Here is a 25,111-nt window from a genome sequence, read left to right as displayed (position 1 = left end):
AATTTACATTCCCACCAACAGTGCAAGAGGGTTCCCTTTTCTCCACACCCTCTCCAACATTTGTTGTTTGTAGGTTTTCTGATGATGCCCATTCTAACTGGTGTGAGGTTGTTTTTGTAGGTTCTTTTCTTGTCTTGTGTTTCCCACTTAGAGAAGTTCCTTTGGCATTTGTTGTAGAGCTCGTTTGGTGACGCTGAATTCTCTTAGATTTTCTTGTCTGTAAAGCTTTTGATTTCTCCGTCGAATCTGAATGAGATACCTGCTTGGTATAGTAATCTCTGTTGTAGGTTCTTCCCTTTCATCACTTTAAATATATTGTGCCCTCCCTTCTGACTTGAGTTTCTGCTGAGAAATCAGCTGCTAACCTTATGGGAGTTCCCTTGTATGTTATTTGTCATTTTTCCCTTGTTGCTTTTAATAATTTTTCTTTGCTTTTAATTTTTGTCAGTTTGATTACTATGTGTCTTGGCATGTTTCTCCTTGGGTTTATCCTGCCTGGGACTCTCTGCGCTTCCTGGACTTGGGTGGCTCTTTCCTTTCCCATGTTAGGGAAGTATTCGACTATAATCTCTTCAAATATTTTCTCGGGTCCTTTCTCCCTCTCTTCTCCTTCTGGGACCCCTATAATGCGAATGTTGGTGCATTTAATGTTGTCCTAGAGGTCTCTTAGGCTGTTTTCCTTTCTTTTCATTCTTTTTTCTTTATTCTGTTCCATGGCAGTGAATTCCACCATTCTGTCTTCCAGGTCACTTAACCATTTTTCTGTCTCAGTTATTCTGCTATTGATTCCTTCTACTGTATTTTTCATTTCAGTTATTGTATTGTTTATCTCTGTTTGTTTGTTCTTTAATTCTTCTAGGTGTTTGTTCTTTAATTCTTCTAGGTCTTTGTTAAACATTTCTTTCATCTTCTCGATCTTTGCCTCCATTCTTTTTCTGAGGTCTTGGATCATCTTCACTCTCACTATTCTGAATTCTTTTTCTGGAAGGTTGCCTATCTCTACTTCATTTGATTGTTTTTCTAGGGTCTTGTCTTGTTCCTTCATCTGGTTCATTCCTCTGCCTTTTCATTTTGTCTGTCTTTCTGTGAATGTGGTTTTCATTCCACAGGCTGCAGGATTGTAGTTCTTTTTGCTTCTGCTCAAAGGATTTTTAATTGTTTAAATTGTTACTTTTTAATAATAGTTGATATGTTTATTTGTAAAAAAAATTAGAAAACACAGATAAGAAAAAATAAGAGAAAATCACTCATGGAAATGCAAATATAATCTGGGTAGTGCAGAAACTGGAGGGTTTATTGTTAATATGTTAGGTGTGATAATGGCATTGTAAACATATAAGAAATGTCCTTTTTAAAGACGCATGTTGAAGTATATAGGGATAACATTCAGTGATGTCTGATATTTGCTTTAAAATACTCCAGGAGAGAGAGGTCTGTTTTAAAAAATAGGTGTGAAATGTTACTATTCAACAAAGTAGTGTAAGTTTTAAGATTAAACGTATTTCTTTATTGGAAAAAAAAAATAGGTGAAGCAAGTGTGGCCAAATATTGATGATAATTAATGAATAGGGGCAATAGATTATAGAGGTTCATTTTATTATTTGACTTTTGTGTACATTTTCATAATAAAAAACATTTTTAAACACCTGTAACCTTCAAATGCAGAGAAAAATCATTATTTTCAACTTCACATACACCCCATCAGAACAGTTATGCAGGCATATATTTTAAAAACAGCAACACATTGAATGCATTTTCTATTATATAATTGACATCATGCCATAAAACATTCTTTACAACATTGTTTTTTAACAGCTACCTACTATGCATTGAATGGATGTAACAAAGTTTAATGGGGGGGATGTTCAGGTAATTTTCAATTCCTTACAATCATAATCTTTCAATAAACATTCTTGTATTGAATCTTGTTGCACAGTCATAATTTTCCCAAGATAAAGGCCTAGAAAGGGAATTTCCAGATGAAAAAATATTTAAGCACCAGGGGGAGCTGGTCACCTTTCCGATACCCAGAGGCTCTGTGCGTGTGTGTGTGTGTGTGTGTGTGTGTGTGTATGTGTGTTTAAAAGCAAACCCTCGCCCTTGAACTCAGCAGCTGAGCCCATCTCTTGTGTCATATTTCAGCTTTATGAGATGAAAGTGCAAAACACCTGGGCACACAGCCCCTAAAGAATGCCTGATACCCAGGAACACTTAACAGAGCCCCTAGTCTTTGAAACACTCTTACCAAGACAGACAACAATGGATTAAATAGACATTATGGACATGTGTCAATGTAGAGATTCTGTGCAGTGGCGGGTGGGATGGGTTCTGGGTGGGTGGGTGGATGTGCACACCAGACTCGAGTCAGGTGTGAACATCCACTGGGCAGGTTTTAGCCTACAGGTGATTCTCTCTGCTACATTCTCATTTTGTAGGCCATCTTGTAGTTATTTTGACCCTTTGACTGGCTTTGAGAGCCAGATCAGACTCTTTCACCAGGTTGCAGGGAAGGAAACCAAGATATTTAACAAGTGACTTGCTTCAGAGGTTGTCAAGATCCTAATTCAGGTGCTGCCCCACAGCCTCTATTCCCTGGTAGATACACATCTCTTTGTCAGAAAGGGTCCTCTAGGGATGACCTCCGAACATTCCAGCTGGTCAAAGATGACAAAGGACAGAGCACAACAGCCAGGAGTGTAGGTAACACACCAACTCCCGGCCTCTCCCTGCCCACCCCCCGACAAATGTGGATAATTGATGTTTCTCAAACACACAAAATGTTATCACCTTCCAGTCCCAAACACTTCTGTATGAAAATGCTGGCACTGCCACTGCCCAGGTCATGTCATTTAGGTGAGAATGGCCCCACCTCAGGCTCACAGTTGGACATGGGACCCAGCCTGGTGCCCCTGACCCCAGTGATTGGTTCAAGGATGGCACATGACCAACACCAGGCCAATGGGTGCCCCACACAGGATTTGTGCTAGGAGGGTGGAGAAAGAGGTGCTGCTTTTACAGGCTCGCTGACTTGGTTGTATAGCACTGTATTAAAGAGTCTGGGCCTTGGAGTTTGGACTTGAATTGGAATCCTCTCTTCATCACTTATTGGCCATGTGACCTTTCTGAAATTTCTTCATATCTCTGAGATCTGGCTTCCTTACCTATAAACTGGAGCAATAGTAATTTCTACCTTACAGGGTTGCTGTGGGGTTTGTGTGATGTAACATATGTAAAACACTAAGCCCTGAGCCTGGCACATGTCAGTCATTCCATGCTGTTGGATGGCTGTTATGACACTGTCCGCACCCTGAGATATAGAAGAAGACAGCAAGCTTCCATCCTGCTAAGGCTCTTAGTCCACAACACTATTGCCCTCTCATCAAAGATATATACATCTTCTTCCACTGTCAACATATATATATATATAAATGAGGCATCATCATATGGTGACCATGCACCTGGGATTTTCTGGGAACTCCCAATTTCAAATATTTGATCCTGTGGACAGAAAACAAGTTGCAGCTTCTGGTCAGAGGAACATACTTCCTGTCCATCTATGATGGGGATGGACCAGCGCCATTGCTCTGGGCATGTGATTTAGGCCATTCTAGGAGACAGAGTGATTTGGGCTGGGCTACCCTTGTGTCAGGAAGGACTCGGTTGCCAAGTGACAGAAAACCCAACTTTAACTGGCTCTAATTCACAAGAACTGAGAGTGAGGAAGGTACTGGTCCCTTAGAGCAGAAGTAAGCAAATTTTACCTATAAACGGGAAGACAGTAAATATTTTAGACTTTACAGGCCACATGGTCTCTGTTGTAAGTGCTCAACCCTGCTATTGTAGCACAAAAGCAGCATAGAAAATATGTAAAACAATGAGCATGACTGTGTTCCAATAAAACTTTATTTACAAAAATAGGTGGTAGGTGATTTGACCCATGGGCTATAGTTTGCAGACCCCTGGCTTTAGAGGAAAACCAGGGTATAAGCACCCAGAAAGAGGGGATTGAATGAAGGTAGCTAAAATTTTTTTAGATGCCCTTTATAAGCCCCTAATACTCCTGACATAGTCTGACCCTTGATTGTCCATGGATCAAGACTCTTGGACTTTCAACAATACAATGTATTATGTATTATGGGCTCTTCCTCCTCCAGATGTGCCTCACTGCTTCTTAAGACTGGTATGTTTTTGTTCATTGCAATCACAAGATGTCTTAGATGCAATTACGTACTAATCAGTATAAGCAGAAATGTAATCAGCCATTATTTCCTTTGAAATGTCTTGGGCAGACAAAAATGTATACCATTGGCAAAGGCATTCCAAAGATTATATGTAGACCAAACATTAAATAGTTTAAGGAATCTTGTGTTGAAAAAATGTAGTCAATAGTCCTCTGTGAGTAAATACAAAGGACAAGGAAACTCTGTTGACAAACTCTTTGAAGCCAAAGCTGTTCTAAAAATGAGTCAGAGGGTTTCTAAAGGAGCGATGGCCAGTGGAGCACTGCTTCTTCATCCTTGGTCTTTGAACTTTCCCACCTCTGAAGGATCAGCTATGACAAGAGCTTAGCCAATAGCTGAATCTCTCTTTTTTTGTTGTTTTGTTTTGATAGCAAGAAATGAAGTATTCAAAGCATAAATTCCTATAGTGGGGCCACTATAGTGGATGTCTCTAGACTGTTGGGATACACAGGGAATATCCAACACTGCCTGTCTTTCCTAGGATGATCATTCTGGGTACCCAGCTACTGATTGATGTCTAGGATCAAACAAAAGAGGACTTAGAACCAAAGGAGCTTTAAATAAGACACTCCTGGATCAACGGGATGAAAGGAGAATGGGCTAGGGTATCACCATGTTGTCCTGTCATGCCACTGCCATCCATATTGATAGGTTTCTTTGGAGAGCCTGGTCATCAAGAGCACTGAGGACAAAGGATCAGCTATGCCTTCAAGGAAATGGCTCAACCCTCCTGGTGAGCTCTGTAGAATCCACCTTTTAGATGCCTGAGCAAGGCCAGAACCTCAGAGACTTGAGTCCAGCTGAAACCAATTGCCCATATGAGAAGATCAAGAATCACTTCCTTCATTCAATAAATATTTATTTAGGTTCTACTATGTGCCAGTGTTCTTTGCATTAGAAGCTTAACTTTGTAATCTGTGCATTGTGTACAAATGCACAGACATATTTATGAAGATATTATGCATATCATTGTTTGTAATAAGAAATAATTGGAAACGATCCCAATATCTATCAATAGAAGAATGAATAATGGTTCATTCAAACAACAGAACTTTGAGATCACTAAAAAGAAGACATAGATCTTTATGTATTAGTATGCAAATATGGCAAAGGAATAATAAGACCAAAGAAAAGTTATAAAGTAAGTTGTATCCCATTTTTACACACACAAGAAATCGGTAAAAGTGGTGGGAGAAGGACTAAAGATGGGAGATTTGGTTCTATATGCATTAAAAAAAATCTTGAAGAATAAAGACCAATCTATTTGTATTGATAGTCTCATGAGCATGGGATTTGATGGGGGCAGTGGATTACTCATATTTCCAAGTACACAGGTCTGTAATGTTTGATTTTGTAATGGCTATGTACTGCATTCCTAACAGAAAAAATAATTTGTGGCTCACAAGAGGGGATTAGCTGTTCACACATAGGCTATTAAAGTACACCACTGATTGAAAGTTCTCAACCTATCCCTGCTAAAGAGATTTCTCAGGCCCTTTTCTTCCTATAGCTGAGAAGTCAGGTCTTCTAGCATCTTTAGCTTGACTCATTTGGCCCACTTTGACTAGAGATTTAACTGAACTTTCAGAAATTAAAAACAAGAATCATACTAACAATATTCTCTAGAAGTCTGTGCCAGATTATGTGGGCTTCAGAATTTTATCAAATCCCATGCAACTGGAGATGACTTAATCACAAGACTCTGGGAGTCTTTATTAGTAGTATTATTATTTTGGCTGAGCCACTCGGCTTGCGGGATGTTAGTTCCCTGACAAGGGATCCAACCGGGGCCCTGGCAGTGAAAGCACTGAGTCCTAACCACTGGACTGCCAGGGAATTCCCAGGAGTCTTCATTATTAGATTACATGCATCCCTTTGTAATCAAACTCCAGCTATTTATATTAATATAAAATGTGTTTACTTAATGAAATACTATAAAAACTTCCAAGCTAGTAAGCCAGAAAAGGAAGACTAGGTTTATGGATCTAACTTACTAAGTGTGGCATAAGTAAATGGGTTAGCAAGGAAAAGCAAGAAAATGAGTGGGTGTAGCAGCCACTGTGGAAAACAGTATGAAGAGTTCTCAAAAAAATAAAAAACTGTAACTACCATACGTATGATCCAGCAATTCATTTTCCCGAAGAAAACGAAAACACTAATTTGAAAAGATGTATGCACGTCTACATTCATTGTAACATTATTTACAATAGCTAAGATATGGAAGCAACCCATATATATATATATATATAGTGGAATATTAGCCACAAGAAAGAATGAAACTTGTCATTTGTGACAACATGGGTGGACCTAGAGGATATTATGCTAAGTGAAATAAGTCAAAGACAAACAGTGTATGATTCCACTTACATGTGGAATCTAAAAAACAAAACAAATGAACAAACATAACTAAACAGATACAGAGTCATAGATATAGAGAACATACAGGTGGTTGCCAAGGGACGAGGGAAGGGGGGGATGAGAGAAATACGTGAGGGAGATTAAGAGGTAACGAACTTTCAGTTACAAAATAAATGAGTACAGGTATGAAATGTACAGTGTGGGGAATACAGTCAATAATATTATAATATCTTTGTATAATGACACATGACAACTAGATTTATCAAGGGATCATTTTGAAATGTATGGAAATATCAGATCACTATGTTGTGTACCAGGAACTAACATAAAGTTGTAGGTCAATTATAGCTCAAAAACTCAGAGCCAAAGAGATCAGATTTGTGGTTACCAGAGGTAGAGGTGTGGGGAGGGGGGATTGGATGAAGACAGTCAAAAGGCACACACTTCCAGTTATAAGTACTAGGGATGTAATGTACAACATAATAAATGTCATTAACACTGCTATATATTATATAAAAGTTTAGAGAGCAAATCCTAAGAGTTCCCATCAAACACAAAAAGTATTTTTTTCTATTTCTTTACTGTTGTTATCTATATGAGATGATGGATGTTCACTAAACTTATTGTGATCATCATTTCATGATTATGAAAGTCAAATCATTATGCTGTCACACCTTAAACTTATACAGTGCTGTATGTCAATTATATTTCAATAAAACTGAAAGAAAAAAAAAGAAAATGAGGGGGTATAATCAGTACTTGGGGCAAAATACCCAAGACTTAATTGATGTAACTGTTGAACAGTAACTTCATGTAGGCTTCCCAAGTAAATTATCAATAACCAAGTAAGGTCTACAATGTCCTACGTACTCCCAGAGCCAGATGACTGCTGTTATGTAAAAAACCAGCTACTATACCACAATGAACACTGAAGGTCATTTCCAGTGTTATACACTTTGGTTAAAAATTTTATATAAGTAACAAAAGAAATAAATTGGACTTAATGAAAATTTAAAAAACTTTGTGCTTCAAAGGACACTATCAAGAAAGTGAAGACAACCCACGGAATGGTAAAAAATATTTGCAAATCAAATATCTGATAAGGTGGGACTTCCCTGGTGGTCCAGTGGTTAAGACTCCCCCGTCCAATGCAGGACACGTGGCTTCGATCCCTGGTCAGGGAACTAAGATCCCACCTGGTCAGGGAACTAAGATCCCACATGCTGAGGGGCAACTAAGCCTGAGCACCGCAACTACTGAGCCCATGAGCCACAACTAGAGAGAAGCCCACGTGCCGCAACTCAGACCTGACACAGCCAAAAATAAACAAACAAATAAATAAATAAATCTGATAAGGGATACACTGTGGTACAGCCGTACAATGGAATCTTTTTCAGCAATAATAGGAAATGAGCTATCAAGCCACAAAAAGACAAGAACGCATCCTTTGTCTTTAAAGATTTTTTTTTTAATTTGGACTATTTTTTTTTTTTAACGTCTTTATTGAAATTTTGTTACAATATTGCTTCTCTTTTATGTTTTGGCTTTTTGGCCATGAGGCATGTGGGATCCTAGCTCCCCAACCAGGGATTGAACCCGCACACCCTGCATTGGAAGGTGAGGTCTTAACCACTGGACCACCAGGGAAGTCCCCAAGATATGAACACATCTTAAGTGCATATTGCTAAGTGAAAGACTGAAGAGGTTACATACTATATGACTCAATATGAAATTTTGGAAAAGGCAAAACAATAAGTGCTTGCCACGGAATCAGGAGGGGGAGACGAGTCGAATAGGTGAAGTCCAGGGGTTTTTTTATTGTGTATGACATACTAGTAAATACATGACACTATGCATTTGTCAAGACATTTTGAACTTCACAACACAAAGAGTGACCCTCAATGTATGCAGATTTTTTTAATTTATTTTTGGCCACGCTGCACAGCTTGTGGGATTTTACTTCCCCAACCAGGGATTGAACCTGCGCCCTCAGCAGTGAAAGGATGGAGTCCTAACCACTGGATCACTAGGGAATTCCCTGTATGCAGATTTAAAAAAATCATTTAGGAGGTGTTGGTGGGGTGGTTCCTGGGATAGAATGTAGAATGCAATCACACAATTTAACTATATTACAAATGTATGAAACAATCTCATGGAAGGGGGTGGGGGGAAAGGTTACTTTCCTAAGTAACTTTGGAAATGGAGTCTGTGAAATTAAAGGTAAAAGAAACTATGCTTAGCACTGTACTCTAGTTGATTAGGTTTTTTTTTCCCATGTGGGTATGGGTTAACAATTCTGATACTACCACACGTGTATACTGGAATTGAACAACTAAGCAAAAAGTTGGCAGATGGTGGGAGCAAGGTTTCCCATGTTTCTCCCAAAGTACACACTGATTCACTCATGCAAGTAAGACTATTAGAAATAACTTTTACACACGTGCCTTGACAGAGTTTATAATACGCAGCTGTTTCACTGAAATATCAATAACACTGTGATACTGTGATAGAATAAGAAAAATAATTTGGTTTTCATCCCTGGTTCCTGGCAGAGAGCTCCCCAAACCCATGGAACTTCCTGATAGGGGTTAGTGGTGTGTCTTTAAATTTATAACAGGCCCCTTTCAGCTATTCCTGAGTTTATATTAATGACGGGGGGCTGCTTACCAGAGGGAACCAACCATACGGTAAGAAGGTTGGAACTTTCGGTCCCACCCCTAGACCTCTGGGAGGGGGAGAGGGGCTGACACTGAGTTCAATCATCAATGGTGAATGATTACGCCCTATTCCATTTGGCTGTTCCTGAGTTGTATCTCTTATAATAACCTGGTAATCTAGTAAGAAAAGTGTTCCTGAGTTCTATGAGCCATTCCAGCAAATTACTGAAACCGAGGAGGGGCTTGTGGGTACCCTGCATTTATAACTAGTTGGTCAAAAGTACAGGTGACAATCTGGGACTTGTGATTGGTGTCTGAAGACCAGGCAGTCCTGTGGGACTGAGCCCTTAACCTGTGGGGTCTAACTCCAGGTAGTATCAAAAGTGTTATGAGTAGAGAAAACAGGTTTTTCTTTTAAACATCATACTGATACATTCCCGCAACTAGTACTATCAGAATCAACTTTTACATATGTTAATACTAATATTACATTGTTCATTCTACAAAATACCTGACTACTATTGCTCAGAATTGTCTAGGTCACCAATCAAAAACAAATAAAATCAGAACTGTTACAGCCAAGAGGAGCCTATGCAAATATGACTAAGTGTAATATGGTGTCCTAGAACAGAAAAAGGTTAGAAAGTAAGAAAATCTATTGAATAAAGCATGGGAAAAGGATCTGAAATAGACATTTCTCCAAAAACACAGATGGCCAGTAAGTACATGAAAAGATGCTTAACATCATTAGTCGTAGGCAAATGCAAATCAAAACCACTTCATACCCACTAGGATAGCTATACTAAAAGACAGCAAATGTTGGCAGTTACATGGAAAAATTGAAACCCTCATACATTGTTGTATTGTAAAATGGTGCAGCCTTTTTGGAAGTTTGGCAGTTCTTCAAAAGATTCAACAGTTACCATGTGACCCAGCAATTCCACTCCTAGGTTTATCCAAAAGAATTTAAAACATGTCCACACACAAATTTGTACATGAATGTTCACAGCAGCATTACTCCAAATGGAAAAAACTCAAATGTCCCCCAACTGATGGATGAGTAAACAAACATACGGTATTTCTATACAATGGAGTATTATTTTGCCATAAAAATGAAATACCAATACATGTTACGACAGGGATGAACCTTGAAAACATACTAAATGAACACATCACAAACGGCCACATACTGTTATGATTCCATTTTATAGAAAACATCTGAAATAGGCAAATACTTAGAAACTAGAGAGTGCAAGTAAATACTAATGGATTTTTCTTTTCTGGCGTGATGAAAATATTCTGGAATCAGTGGTGATGGTTGCAAAACACTGTGAATACACTAAAAACCACTGAATGGCACACCTTTTTTTCTTTTTTTTGGCTGCGCAGCTTGCAGAATCTTAGTTCCCAGACCACAGACAGAACCCAGGGCCCCAGCAGTGGAAGCAAAGTCCTAACCACTGGACTGCCAGGGAATTCCCTGCACACCTTCCTTAAAAAGTAGATTTAATGGTATATGAATTATATTTCAATAAGGCTGTTATAAAAGGTTCTTTGTATTGATGATATATGCTTATTCTCTAGACAGATGCTCTACAACGTAGAGCCAGTAGAGTCAGTGAAATAACAGACCTTAACAAGGTTTTATTCCCCTTCCATATGGTTCTCTACTGTAGTCCAAAAACCTGGGTAGAAGAATTGAAAGAAAGACTACACTGAACAACTCTAATGTTTTATAAACCTTTATTGGAAAGGCTACAAACTTTGTATTGCCACTGCATTTCTTACTTAAAGTGGTTGTGGGGAAGTAACCTTGGATACAGAACTATTATGCTGTTGCATCTTGCCCAGGCTGGTTGTAAAATAGTTTTTGTACAATGGAGGTAGAGTGGATAGGGCAATAATTTAAACCTCAAGGCCTTGATTAATGCCAGGACACCTTTTTTTTTTTCATTCAGGTTCTAGTAGACCTAGAAGTAAACTACAAGTACTACAATTAGGCTCAGGGATGGCATAATACATTTAAACTTCTTAGTTTTCGGCTTTCTCCCATTTGTCCTTTTACAAACATAAAATCTATAAATGATGTCTCTTTTCCCTAAAATTAAAGTGTGTTCTAAAAATACCTACTCTGGGAATGAAAAGAAGGTAGTAGAAGATGAAAGAAGAGCAATACAACATCCTTTTCATAGTAGTTTTACCTGATTTTTCTCATACCAGCCTAAGAGTCTTACTTTTCTATAAAACAATAGTAATCAATGCTTCCCCCCCCAATCTCAAATATTCAACTTAATGGAGACAAGAGAATCTTTAACTTAACATTTAATGAAAACAGAGCATTTTAACAGGTTCTATGCAGACATGGTTCTAATATTGATTTGCTGTTACCTTATTTTTTTAAAAAGGGGGTGGGGTGAGGAAATACAGGCCAGGTTAACCTGGCCCCAGTGCTCAGGATCATAACTTAGGAGTTACATAACTCAGATGTCCTTGACTCTACAAAGCATTAATTGAAGCCAATAAAGCCTGTTTCTACCAACATATCAAACTTTCTTTTGTCTTTTGAAACTATAAAATGGGCATGTGCCTGAGGCATAAGCTTCAGGCCAATGGGTTTTTAAGGGCTGTTTAAGAACCAGAACTAAGGATACATTCTCCAGTTTAAGGATAGATTTTACAGTTCAAAATATTTCTTCCTTCTAAAAATGTGAGACAAAGAGTAATTTACACCAACTGCTTTTTATTATTGAGTTTCAGAAACCTTTCACAAGATGGTAAAAAAAAAGGAAGGAAAAAAAAAAGGGGTGGGGGAGAAACCCCAAACTTTACAACCACAGCTCAGCTAATGTTTTTTCCATTGTTCCCAGTCAGCTCCAAACCCATTGTGTGCAAAGCCCATTTTTCCATGCATCTAAATGATAGATACAGGCTATGAAATTCTTTATTCTATTTGTAGCAGCTTATGCAGGTGCAGCCAAACACAAAGCTTCAGGACAAATTGTACACAAACTTTACAATGTGGGATTTGAATTTAAAATATGAAACATAAAATCTACACAAAACTGATAAAAATCAAGCACAGATACCAGGACTGAAACTTATAACCCATGTGTGAAAGGGAGTCTTGTTTCCTTTCAAGTGCTTTATTCTGCTACAGAACAGTCGAAATGAAGATGTAAAGCTTTGTGGTTAGTTTAAATTATACACTCTGTAGATACTATACCAATTTTAAAAGTTACACATAGACCAACAGATGTCCATCAGTTCATCTGGGTTGACCAGCTGGATCGCTGAAAACAAACCAGGCAAGTGTGGAAAGAAAATCCACCTGTGCAATTTGTTTGCAGAGTTTACTGATGGGCACACTGCACTCCTGGTCCATGATGGCTACCGCTTTCTTCATCAGAGCTATCATTATAGGCTTCACGCCTCTGACCACCTCCTGAGCCCCGAGTGCTATCAAACTCTTGAAGCTCTACCTCCTCTGTGTCTCCAATAATGTTCGGAACTTCTGGTCTAGATGGCAGAAGATCTTCTAATTCCTTCATTAAAATAAACAAAAATAAGGTTAGCTGGAAGATTATCTTCATCCACTATCAAGTTCCCTTTTGATACAATCCAAGGTATATGTTTGACAGTCTTTGCACTTTAAGCCAGAGATCACAAATGGATGACCCACAGACCAAATCTGCAGACATCTTTTGTGCAACCCATCTATTGCTTAGAAAACAAAAAACAGAATTAGTTGGCTAACGTTTAAACACTGGAAGATTTCACACTAGACATGCCTTCCTGCATGAACAACCAGCAGATGCTAAGCTGGGGGGCTGCCCTCTTCAGGTGAGAGATCTGCTCTCCAGGGAGCCCCAATCCTCCCACCACCACCTCACACGCAGTCTGCTTTACTCCTTCACTATTCCCTACTTGGCCCCGTAAACTTTTACATCAGGTATCCTCACTTTAAAACAACCAGGACAGCCCATCAATCACTCAAATTAATAAATTGTGTAATCTTAGCACCCAAAACAAACGCAAGGTGACACAGAAACACAACTATTATTAAACTTTAAGTCATCTGTTGCCTAAATTTAGAGAACACTTACAGAAAGCTTGTCTGGGTTGATCCAGTTGTTTTCAGGAAACTGCACATCAAATTTTATGTAAAGATCACCTTTTTCAAAGGGATTACGATACTGTGGCATTCCTTCACCTCGAACTACACGGACACATCCTATTATTTGAGTAAATAAAGGGGAAAGTATTAAGAATTTTACCCAAGAAGGTGCTCAATAATATTTTTTTGAGTCACCTACTGTAGAAGATTACACAGAATCTTGGATCAGACAAAAATCAAGATTTACCTGGCTCAATTACTTTGCCAGGCGGGTATTTCACCACAATCTGACGTCCATCAAGGTGCTTAAATGTGAACTGAAATCCACATAGAGCTTCAACAAGTCCTATCTTATATGTCATGTGCAAATCATTTCCGTCTCTCTGGAACACCTACAAATAAAGCACACCAGGAACATCTTTTTAAAAAATTATGGAGGCGTACTCTGTTGTTCTGTGTTCCTTGAATCAATTTCAAAACCTTAGTTCTACCATTTACTGCAAAAGCCAAACTGCCACCATCCCTAGGTTTCCTAAATTTATATAAGGAAACCTAGCTATTCTCAATATGCTAAAAACTTCTATCACGAAAGAACTGGAATTGGGAAAACAATGGCTAGTAAGGTACAACTGAAGCTTCAAAAACAGAACCAGGTATATTTTACAATTATGGACCATTTCCGAACACTGTCTCTGAGTGAAAAGGTGTACAAGGCCCAGTGGGATTCTGGAGAACAGGTTCACTTGGTGTTTCCTCCAGATGTGATCCCAACAGGGGAAGGGGAAGGCCCAAGTTCAACTAAAAAAGCTCAACCAGTAATGCTCAGCCAGTAAAGGGGCTCAAACCCCATGCTTCATACAAGTACAAACAAATTTTACCTCACCTAAAATTCAAAACTTGCTTAGGTGAATGTAAAACAAATGCTAAAGTTGGCTTATTATTATACCATAAGCCTATGGACTAGGTAATGCAAAGGTTATTCAATAAACATTAAAAAATGAGCGTTCAGTGTGTAGGGGAAAATACATCCAATTTCACACATGCCCAACTTATAACATTTGCTTATTAAAATTCACAAATATCTATAGTTAACTTTTGAAATTTACGTTTGCTTATTAGAATTCACAAATATCTATAGTTAACTTTTGAAATTTAAGTTGAAATAAAATTAACTGCAGTGAAAGGTCACCTAGTTTTTTTCCAATACAATAGTTATCTCTTCCAAAGAATAATCCTGGCTGGTTCAGTCAGAGAGGAGAGGAAATCTGAAAGATATCCTCTTTTCCTAAATTATCCTCCTAAATTTACCTACGAAAAAAAGTTAATCTCAAACCATTATCTTGACCAGTGGTCCTGGACCAGCAGCCTCAGCAGCACCAGGAAACTGGTTAGGAACGCACATTCTTGGGCCTCATCCCATAACCACTGCATCAGAATCTATGAAGGTGAGGACCTGCAATCTGTAGTTTTAATAAACCCTCTAGGGGATTCTAACGTATGCTAAAGTTTGAGAACCACTGAACGTATATTTCCTATGAGAGTTTACTCAGGTGTTTCTCACAATGGGTGGAAAAATTAATTTCAATACGGTTTCTTTCATGCAGCACTTCTCAATGCTTTTCCAAGTTCATAAAATGAAAGTGTTTCTGAACATATCATTACATTACTGTTCCAAAAACTATCTTTAACCAAATATTCTTTGGTTAAAGCTATATTAGAAGCAGAGAGTGGACTTCCCTGGTGGTCCAGTGGTTAACACTCCACATTCCCAATGCAGGGGACACGGGTTCCATCCCTGGTTGGGGAAGTTCCACATGCTGCACAATGTGGCCAAATAAATAAATTTAAAAAAAAAAAAAAAAAAAAAAGAAGTAGGGAGCATGAAGGGATACTATGTTCTTGTATAGGAGACCTCAACTTAAAGTAATTCCAATAAAAAACGGTATTAGGGGTTTTTTTGGGGGGAGGAAGGGACCAGCAGGAAGGGTGGTTATATTAGACAGTTTGATGCTAAAATTCAAATAGAGAATAAACAGGCCAGAATGGCCAGGAAATTTTTGAAAAACCAGACTAATGAGGAGAAATTACCAAGAACCAGACAGTAAAACACTTAAAAGCTGTAATAATTTCTGAAAAATAAAAATATAGAGCATAGAGGAGAGACTAACATCACCAGATCTTACCCACCACTGTGGTTCTTTGCTGTACAAACGCACTATGATAGCAAGATTACCAAAATACACACACACCTGTACTGAAAGATGATACACATGCATACATAGCACTCTCAAAATTGAATTGTTTTTTTTTTTTTTTGAATTGTTTTTTGATCAGAAGATTTACACTCTGTTTCAGCTACAGTACCCACCCTGATCTCATGGCCTCACAATTCCTTCAGCACAAGTGTTGAGAGTTTTTTTTAAAAAAGAAAGCCCCCAAAAAATACAAGTATGTTCATGAACTAGTCAAACTAATCAATTTTTCTTAAGAAGGTTAAGAATATTCTCAGTGGTATAAATGAAACAAGATGCCTAAATCTCATTCTGGGCTCAAATTTACTTTACCGGTCACAATAAAACCAAGAAGGAACAATCTTTGACCTCTTACTAGATGAACTTCCATTCTAACCTTCATCATCTTCTATTTTCTACTTTGGACAACCAGTAACATCTGCTGTCTGTTGGAAATTCCACGCAATTCCACTGCTGCCAATAATTTTGGAGGTGATTTACTTCCAAATGCCTCCTCCTCACAGCCCCAAGAAAGAAGAGCAGCTTATTCATTATCTCATTTGATTCTATACTATCTTTCTGAGGGACGACATTTTTTTTTTTCAGTATGCAAAGCCAAGCCCAGGGAAGCTAAAGCTAGTAAATGGGAGCCAGAACTTAAGTCCCTTGTCTCCAAGGTCAGTGATTTCTATTTTTTAAAATCCCAATATATTTACAGAATATTTTAACCCATAACGCTCTAAGGCAGAATTCTAGAAATAACTCCTTGAAAAAAAACAACAACAAAAGCAATCTAGGGACCCTTGCCATTGGTAGGTTTGGCAATATTCACTAAAGGCCAAGATATATAGCAATTTACAGCTTTCCTGAGGCAATAAATTTGACTAGTATACCTTGAGAAAGCTTGTCTAGGAGAGCAAGCCACAATCTAATGAGGGAATGAATCAAATCAAATTCCCAGAATCTGCATCTCAATATGGCTTTAATCTCTACTGGATTCTTGAAGTGATTTTTAAAATTTACTTTATTTGTAGAAATCACCATCAAATGGGAGAAAATTTTAGTGTGAACTAAAAAAGGCAGCTGACTTGTAATCTAAATACTTCCAAAGGAACTCAAAATGGCAATGTGATCAAGTACAAAGCCAGAATCCTGTCAAATGCTTCTATATCCAAGAATTTAGGGGACTTCCCTGGTGGCCCAGTGGTTAAGACTTCACCTTCCAATGCAGGGGTTGTGGGGTCAATCCCTGGTCGGGGAGCTAAGACCCCACATGCCTCGTGGCCAAAGAAACCAAAACATAAAACAGAAGCAATATTGTAACAAATTCAATAAAGACTTTAAAAATGGTCCAAATGAAAAAACAAACAAACAACTTAAAATATACTCCATCGCACATTTTAAAAATACAGATACAATGGTATAATCAAAATAACATATACCAGGCCACATCATCAGCCCAGTACATTTTGCCATGTACATTAATGGACACAATACAGAGTCAATGAGCAATTTAAAAATAGGGTGTTCCCCGGCAGTCCAGTGGTTAGGACTCGGCGCTTTCACTACCGTGGGCCCGGGTTCAATCCCTGGCTGGGGAACTAAGATCCCACAAGCTGCGCGGCACGGCCAAAAAAAAAAAAAAGAAATTTAAAAATAAAATGTTTTTAAAACTGCAGAACCTTTTCTTTCAAGAAAGCTCACATAGATACCCAATATGTAAAACAAGTCAACAGAGCAGTACTAAGGACTGAAACCCTCACCAACCATCCAAGGAGTTTCACAGTGAAAACTAGGCTGCCTAGATTATCTGGTCCAATGCCCTTATTTTCATAAATAAGGAAACCGGGGTACAGACACAACAGGATTACTTAAGGTTATACTGCCAGTCAATGGCAGAGCTGGGACCAAGACCAACTCCTTCTACAGTGCTTCTGACAGCACCTGTCTTGTTGGTCTACTAAAGAAGTCAGTTCTTATGAACTCAGCCTAAGGACTTAACAACTTCATCTATGTTCAGTGTTGCTTCAGGAAACTCAAACTGATCTAACCTATATCTTGCATACAAGACCCATTTCTGGTCTTCTGAGGCAAAAATAAAACAAACAAAAAGGAAATTACCTCATGTTCTTTTTCTTGTAGCAAAAGAACAATGTCTCCTGGTTCCACTCCTGGGGCCTGGTCTGCTTCCCCGGTAAATGTAATTCTCTGTCCATGTTTCATGCCTTTGTCTACGTGGACTTCAAGAATCTTGACTTCTTTAATCACCTTCTTCCCTTCACATTTTTTACAGCGGTCCTTTTCATTAATTACCTCCCCTGGAAAAAGAGGTCATTCAAACTTCCAGCAAGGGTACTATACCGCACTCAAGTAAGACAGGTCTTGATAATGTCTTTATTCACTAAATAAATTTCCTGAACGTCTTTAAACTGCTACCTAAACTTTTGATTAAAATATCATTCTTAATAACAAAAACTCACATCTTACTGCAGGTTACTTAAAGGACCCAGCTACCTAGTCTCCTCTATTCCAGAGTATAAAGTATCTTAAACAATATTTTCTTAACTCTTGACTCTACTTCCTAAGTTAAAACAAAGCCTAATGATCAAGCAAACAAAATGGGTGGTCAGATGCCTGAACTTCTACAACTGCTTCTTCATTTTTTGTCTTAGTTTCATTTAAATTTAACAATGGAGAGAGACAACCCAAATAAAGATTTAAACATCCTTTATTTAAACATCCTTTAATCATATGTATTCTTCTGAAATATTTGATCAGTACTATAATAAAATAAAACCAAAGCTGTACATAGTATACTGTGAAAAAAAAATACCATCAATTTCTAATGGATGATTAGTGGCACACTTTAATGCTCAGATGACATGTATAAGTGACTTCAGGAACACTGCTTCTGCAAAGTATGTTCTGCAAAGCACCAGTTCCTTAAAATGGTAATGGCACATGGGAAAAGATTTCAGTCAATTCTGATTTCTTGAGAGTGGGAATTGTTAGCAACTTTAATAAGGTAAAATGCCCTGAGACGATCCAGGAGGGGAATATGATATGCAGCTTCTCCAAATTATCTTGTCTCTTCCAGAAGCAATTTGGAAAAGGATGTTCTAGAACTGACCAATATGGTAACCACTAGCCAATGTGGCTATTTAATTTAAAAATAATTAAAATTAAAAGTTCGGTTCCTCAGTCATACACAAGTGGCTAGTGGCTACTATACTAGACATCACATACACAGAACTTTCCCATCATCACAGAAAAATTCTTTTGGATAGCACTGCTCTAGAACAAGGGCTGGCAAACTAAGGCTCACAGGACAAAACGGGCATGCCTTTGTTTCTATAAGTAATGTTTATCTAGAAGACTGTCATGCCCACTTGTTTACATATTGTCTGTGGCTATAAAAGTGCTAAAAGGGCAGAAGTGAATAGCAGTTTCAGAAAACATTCGCCCACAAAGCCTAAATAAAATATTTACTTCTGTAAAAAGAGCTTCAATTGCAATAATCTATCCTCAAAAGCTAACTAAAGCTTACAGTAAAATTCTCTACTTATCAGGATGAGAACTAAACAATTTGCTCTCTCTCTTTTACCAAATACAACTTTTTAAAATATAAAGGGACAAAAAACTTTGCCCCATCTTTTTGGAATGAAAAAAGACTAAACATTTCACTCAACATAAGTTTACTGTTTATCTGTGTTCACTGGGCCTATGCATAAGGAAATATTATTTTTACATTTTTCTTTCAGAACTCTCTGTATCTTTAATAAGATGAATACAAACACACGCTGAAAAAGAAAAACTGTAAGCCTCTCCAACTTCTGCATTCCCAATCCATCCAACATAAAAGCAGAGAAACACTGGCATGCATACCTTCTCCATTACAGTCAGAACACACAGACTGCATCTGTTGTACCATTCCTGGAGCCAGCTGTCTGATCATGATGCGTACACCTCGACCCCGACAAGCACTACACTTCTGAACAGCTCCAGACTTTCCACCTTGGCTAAAAAGCAAGCAAAAGTATAAATTAGAATTTTCCCCCTAGGCCATGACAAATAGGAATTGTGCTTTTCACCTTCATCTTCAACGCCCAATGACTGGTATTTAAAGACTTTCAGAGGTATCAGAAAGTGTTCTGGGTTGGGTAGTCAAGTTTGAAGTCACGAACAATTTTTATCTGATATAGACTCAATGTGCCACTGAAAGAATGGATGAAATTCATTTCATAACCAGAAAACACACTTACCCACTGCATGCGCTACAGAGTACATTCTTGCTAAGTTGTAGTTTGGTTGTCTTGCCATTATACAAATCTTCTAAAGATACTCTGGGGAGAAAAGAATTAGGTTCAAATTTTGCCAAGTTCTCTTAAATTCAAGATATAAACGATAGCTGATATAGCAAATTCCACTATAACCTTTTAAAAAAAGAATTCAAGAACACCTTACATAAATCAACTGAGTGAGATTTTATTTTGTAGCTCAAATTGTTTATGGCTATAAACAATATATGTATTGCTCAAAGCCACAACCTAAAGGATCAGGCCAATAATTTACTGTGCTGCATTTCCTGATAAAGCTGATAACTGCACAAACTCAAAACATCACACCTTCTTCTGGCCTCAAGGAAGACCTCCACCTAATCCAACCCTCTGAACGAGGTATATATTACAGGACAAAATTGAGGCACAGAGAAGTAACTTGCCCAAGATCACATAGGCAGTCTGGCTCCAGAGTCCAGGCTCTACTATAAGGCTCTGTCCCCTTCAAGGACAATTCAGAAACGCTACAAAGTTACATTACAATTTACGGGAGGCAATTAGATTGCGTATGTCTTAAAAAAAAAACAACTGGCCTTATCTAGAGTGTGACAGATGAGAAGGATAGGTTTCCAAGAGAGAGCCTACAACAAGTTTTAGATGTCTGAAAAACGCAGTGAATTATAAGCAAAACTTGAGCAACTTTTACAAAAATTTCAAAGGGGTCTATGACCCCAAAACGGCCAAGCTAAAAAGCCTATTAAAAATCGCAAATGATAAAACCCAACTCGTCTTTATTCATACGGCATATCTGAACTGCAGGACCATTCATTTCCAAATAAACATCAAAAAAAAAGATCTATATACATCAAAAGTCTCAAAAATATTATTCATTTACAATTTGCAAGCAATGCATTTAATTTGGTTTTACCCTTCTCATGGTGTTTTTAAATCTCCTTTAATAGTAAAGGTTTACTTTAAAATAGAGGAAAAAAAGAAGTTAAATGTGCTTTGCAAAGCACCTATACTATTTTGTGGCATTCAAACTTTCTCAAAATTGTTATCTTTTATACAGTCTAGACAGCATAATAAAACACTTATGGTCAAAACACTATCAGCACTTCCAAACAACGGCATATCTAGACCTTAGACTAAAGCACTTGGTTCCATCAGACTTTAACTTCCTCCTAAGAACCTTTAACCAACCATTTACATGACAGGTAGGTCTTCTTCCCCTTACTGCAATGATATTAAACTGCAATTAGTATGCAACACCACTGTGTAAGAGGCCAGAAAAATCTTCATTTCAATAAACATGGCAAAAGAAGGAAAAATGTGGGTAATGGTCTAGTGAAGCTGGCACTCTCCACCAGTGGGGCTAAACTGGCACAATCCTCTACAAGGCAATTTAGTTATATTTATCAGCCTCAGAACACTGATGCCTGCCCAGGAATCTCTGCCAAGGAGAGACAAAGCTGTACATAAAGATACTCACAGCAGCACTATTTATGATAGGAAAAAACTGGTAACATCCTATAGGAAAGGGAGTGATTAAAAATAAATGATGGAATGGAATATTATAAAGCCACCCAAAATGAAAGGTTGTAATAACAGGAAAATTTTAACAAATTACACTTTACTTCCTCTTATCTACTCAAATGTATATACTAGATACTATGAAATATTTCAAATAAACACTTGAACTTCAGTCTCTGGCATTTGCTAGTATAACCATTACCGGTCCATGAAAAATTAACGGGATAAAAGATCTCACAAATTTTGCAAAGTAAAATAGTTATTTTCATATTGGGTTCACAGTCTAAGATCAAGGTCAGACACCATTCATATGCTGGCAGGTTAATGTCAGGCTTGAGGCCAGCAAGCTCCGCGGAAATCAATTTAGGAGAGTTCACACTGAGGAACAAGTAATGAGTTACTGTAACATGTTAACAAACTAGCCAGATGGTCACTCAATTTGTAAGTTTTTAAATAAAAAGTAACTCAGGAGGTTTAGATACTTCAAAGAAAAGAATCTTCATAATTGAAATTTTAAAAACAAGCAGCCTCAGAAGCATATACCAAAACAATCTTCCTACTCTGTAAAAACACCAACCATCCTTTAAGATCGGTTAGCAAAATACCAACATTCAGGTTATTAAATTCAACTTAGTCACCCAATGAGGACAGCATGGTAAATGGAAGATTTTTTTTTCTGAGGGACAGAGTATTTTTTGATGCCTCTTCTCTCTTTTACTGAGTACTTCTACTTGAAAAAAAGTATTTAGCATTTTTTTAAAAAAAGAAAAAAGATATTCACTTGAGTGGATGCATCATGTCTTCTCCTCTTCTTCTGCCATTTCGACTTCTGCTCTGATTGCCCATGAAGCCGAATAATCCCCCACCAAAAATGTGAGAGAAAATATCATCCATGCCACCACCTCCGCTGCTACCTTCCCGAAGACCTTGTTCTCCATATCTGTCATATAGTTCGCGCTTCTCAGGATTTGATAGTACTTCATACGCAAAACTTATTTCTTTGAACTATAAAGAAAAAGTACAAAGGAAAACAATTGGATTTTCAAATAAAAGACTACAAATAAAAAGCTATAGGAATCTAGAATTCATTTAATTCTAAGAAAAGTTACAAGTTACCTTTGGTTTGATTCTGGTCCTATTTACCACCTACCACTGCCCAGAATGATAGTATTCCCATTATAAAACCGAAATACTCTTAACATAAAAATTTGGCACTATGGGCATAAATGGACTTTTCTTACAACATTCCCTTTTTTTCCCAAGAAGGGCGATTTAAGTTTAAAACAGAAATCTCAGGGGAAAAAAGTCTCAAATAACTTACTTTGTCACCAGCATTTGGATTCTTATCAGGATGGTATTCCTTGGCTAACTTTCTGTATGCCTTCAATAAAAGAGTTTTTAAAAAAAAGGTTATATGTAAAGACCAGTTTAAAGATTTGTGAGTACTAACTTAACATCCAATTTTCTGAAAAGCAATGTTCTAAAATCATAACCTCCCAAAATATCCTTTATTCATTGGCATTGTTGGGCATATTCCATCTTAATACTGTTTACTCACTAATAACAAAGCAGACAGTAGTTATACTTGAAAATAGGTTATACTAAAGCCAGATACAAACAATAAAACAAAGCCACAGAGAGAAACAAAATACTGAAAAATCCCCTATTTTCACTACTGTCAAATGTCTTTGATGGCCCGTAAGCAGACCAAGACGACTCCAATAAACTCTAAAGAGAAATGACTGTTAAGCTCTACAGCCTGCAAAACCACTATTATTAAAATTAAACTAAGGTAAGAATCCGGGCTCACGATGGCTCCTCTAATTGTAGCATCAGGAAAAAGCGAAGACAAGCTCCTAGGTCATGGTTTATTTTCATACGGTGGATTGATTGGGGTCTTAATTGGAGTGACCTCGGTCTTAGTGAAGCTGCATACATTAGGGTGGCTGAGATATAAAGCACTTAAGCGTTCATTCACAGACACCTGAATTATGTAACACAGAATAGCATTTCCGGTAAGGTAACAGGAAGTGCTTTTATTCTCAATTGCACCCGTCCCACTGCCTAAGGAGCATTCTCATTTTCCTAAGCTTACAAATCCGGATACTCTAAGGCTCGTGAAGATGCTGTGGGGCTTAATCAAATGCCTCAAATGCTTTGAAATCCTGAGATGAAAGATTCGCAGCAATGCAAACAGCGATAATGAGGCCTATTTATTTTTAGTCAGTGTACACTCAGGTGTTTGGCTGGGACCCACAGCTTTTTCCTGAAACGAGTACATAACATTTGGGTTACCTGCCCACAGAACAATGCACCCAGACACAGACCCACGCCACCTCCGGGTCAATGGGCGAGGGAGGAAGAAGGGGAGAAGCTCCGCGGCCGCGGCTCCCAGGAAACATCCCTAAGTTCCCGCAGGCACCCGGCGGGGGCGGCCTCGACCCTCCGCCAGGCCCCAGACCAGCCCCGACGCGGCTCGGGCGCCGACGTCCGCGGCGCGCTCAACTCCTCTCCCGGGGCCGGGATGCGCTGGGCGTCTCGGTCCAACCTGTTTTTCCAGGGTGGTGACCTCGGCGCGGGGAGGGCCGGGCAGGCAGCTGCCTCCCGGGAGCGCCCGGCCTCCGGCGCCCGCCGGGGGAGGGAGGAAGGAAGCGTTTTCGTTTTTGCGCAGGGGTGGGTTTTATTTGCTGCATCTGTAGGCGGGCGGGCGGGGCCGGCGGCCCAAGGTCAGCCGAGGCTGGAGTGCGCGGCCCGCGGCGGGCCGGTCTCGCCGCCGGCCCCCAGCCTGGGCCCGCCGCCGCCGGCTAGCGGGCCGCCCCGCAGCGCGGCCTGGCAGTCCCAGCCGCGCAGGCCCGCGCCCCTCACACCCTGCCCGGGCGGCCCGCTCCCCAATACCTTCTTCAGCTCGTTCTCGCTGGCGCCGGGCGGGACGCCCAGGATGTCGTACAGCTTCGTGTCGGCCACGTTCGCCATGGCGGCCGGCCGGGCAGCGCTCAGGGAGGAAGGCGGCGGAGCAGGCGGAGCGGATCCCGGCCCACAGCAGCGGTAGCGGCAGCAGCGGCAGCGCAGGCCGAGCGAGACAGCGAGGGGGAAGCGGAGGCGGAGCCGAACTTTGAACCGACGCACGGCGCGCCGTGACGTTGCTTCGCGGAGCCCGCCTCGAGCGCTCAGCTGCGGTGGTGGCGGCGTCTCGGGCGGTGAGGGAGCGGGTGAGGTGCTCTACTGCCTTGAGGCTCTGGGCCGCTGGGCGAAGTCCAGCGTAGAAACCGGGATAACTAAGTGTGCACGCTACCCTCCGTGACACCAGCTCTCTCCAGAGGCGTTTATGGGGGTGCTGAAAGGATGAAGAGGCCGATGCGGCCCACAGCCGCCCCCTCGGTCAACTTCGAGTCCGGCGGGAGAGAAAGGCGGTCCGGGCTCGCGGAGGTAGTCCTCAGAATCCGAGCTGCCGCCGGTGGACCCTCTGGATCTGGTTCCCTCGGGGTTTACGATGAAAAACAGCACCTGGGTGTGTGTGTGCTGTGTGTGTTTTATATTAGGGCATTTTCAGACATTCACCAAAAGTAGTACATTATACTGAACGGTTAGCTACGTTTTGCCCACTTTGTTTCATCTATTCCGCCCATACTCCCTGCTTCCAGTGTTTTAAGGGAAATCATTAAGTTTATAAATTCTCTATGTATATATAAGTCTAACAGAT

At 39.4% G+C, this 25,111-nt stretch overlaps 1 protein-coding gene across 1 annotated transcript; it reads right to left on the bottom strand.

Annotated features, from left to right (window-relative positions):
- Window positions 1-10,982: 10,982 nt before the first annotated feature.
- DNAJA2 (DnaJ heat shock protein family (Hsp40) member A2) lies at window positions 10,983-24,510 on the bottom strand. The gene is made up of 9 exons (XM_068527540.1): window positions 24,307-24,510; window positions 22,733-22,792; window positions 22,193-22,416; window positions 19,864-19,944; window positions 19,487-19,620; window positions 17,723-17,919; window positions 13,618-13,762; window positions 13,360-13,487; window positions 10,983-12,798 (listed from the first exon to the last, which is right to left on the bottom strand). The coding sequence occupies exons 1-9, from the start codon at window positions 24,382-24,384 to the stop codon at window positions 12,607-12,609; spliced, it is 1,239 nt and encodes a 412-aa protein (XP_068383641.1). The 5' UTR covers window positions 24,385-24,510; the 3' UTR covers window positions 10,983-12,606.
- Window positions 24,511-25,111: the final 601 nt, after the last annotated feature.

This window comes from Eschrichtius robustus, chromosome 19 (assembly GCF_028021215.1).
Source record: "Eschrichtius robustus isolate mEscRob2 chromosome 19, mEscRob2.pri, whole genome shotgun sequence".
Classification (NCBI taxonomy): Eukaryota; Metazoa; Chordata; class Mammalia; order Artiodactyla; family Eschrichtiidae; genus Eschrichtius; species Eschrichtius robustus.
Note: the sequence above shows the minus strand (reverse complement) of the source record. Positions and strands in the feature narration are given on the sequence as shown.

Excerpts from the sequence above, each read along its gene's own strand:
- DNAJA2 (XM_068527540.1), bottom strand. The coding sequence starts at position 24,384 with ATGGCGAACGTGGCCGACACGAAGCTGTACGACATCCTGGGCGTCCCG. Across the intron at positions 22,793-24,306 it reads GCGAGAACGAGCTGAAGAAG|GCATACAGAAAGTTAGCCAA; the intron begins GTATTGGGGAGC and ends CTTTTATTGAAG. Across the intron at positions 12,799-13,359 it reads TCAACCCAGACAAGCTTTCT|GAATTAGAAGATCTTCTGCC; the intron begins GTAAGTGTTCTC and ends ATTTTAATGAAG.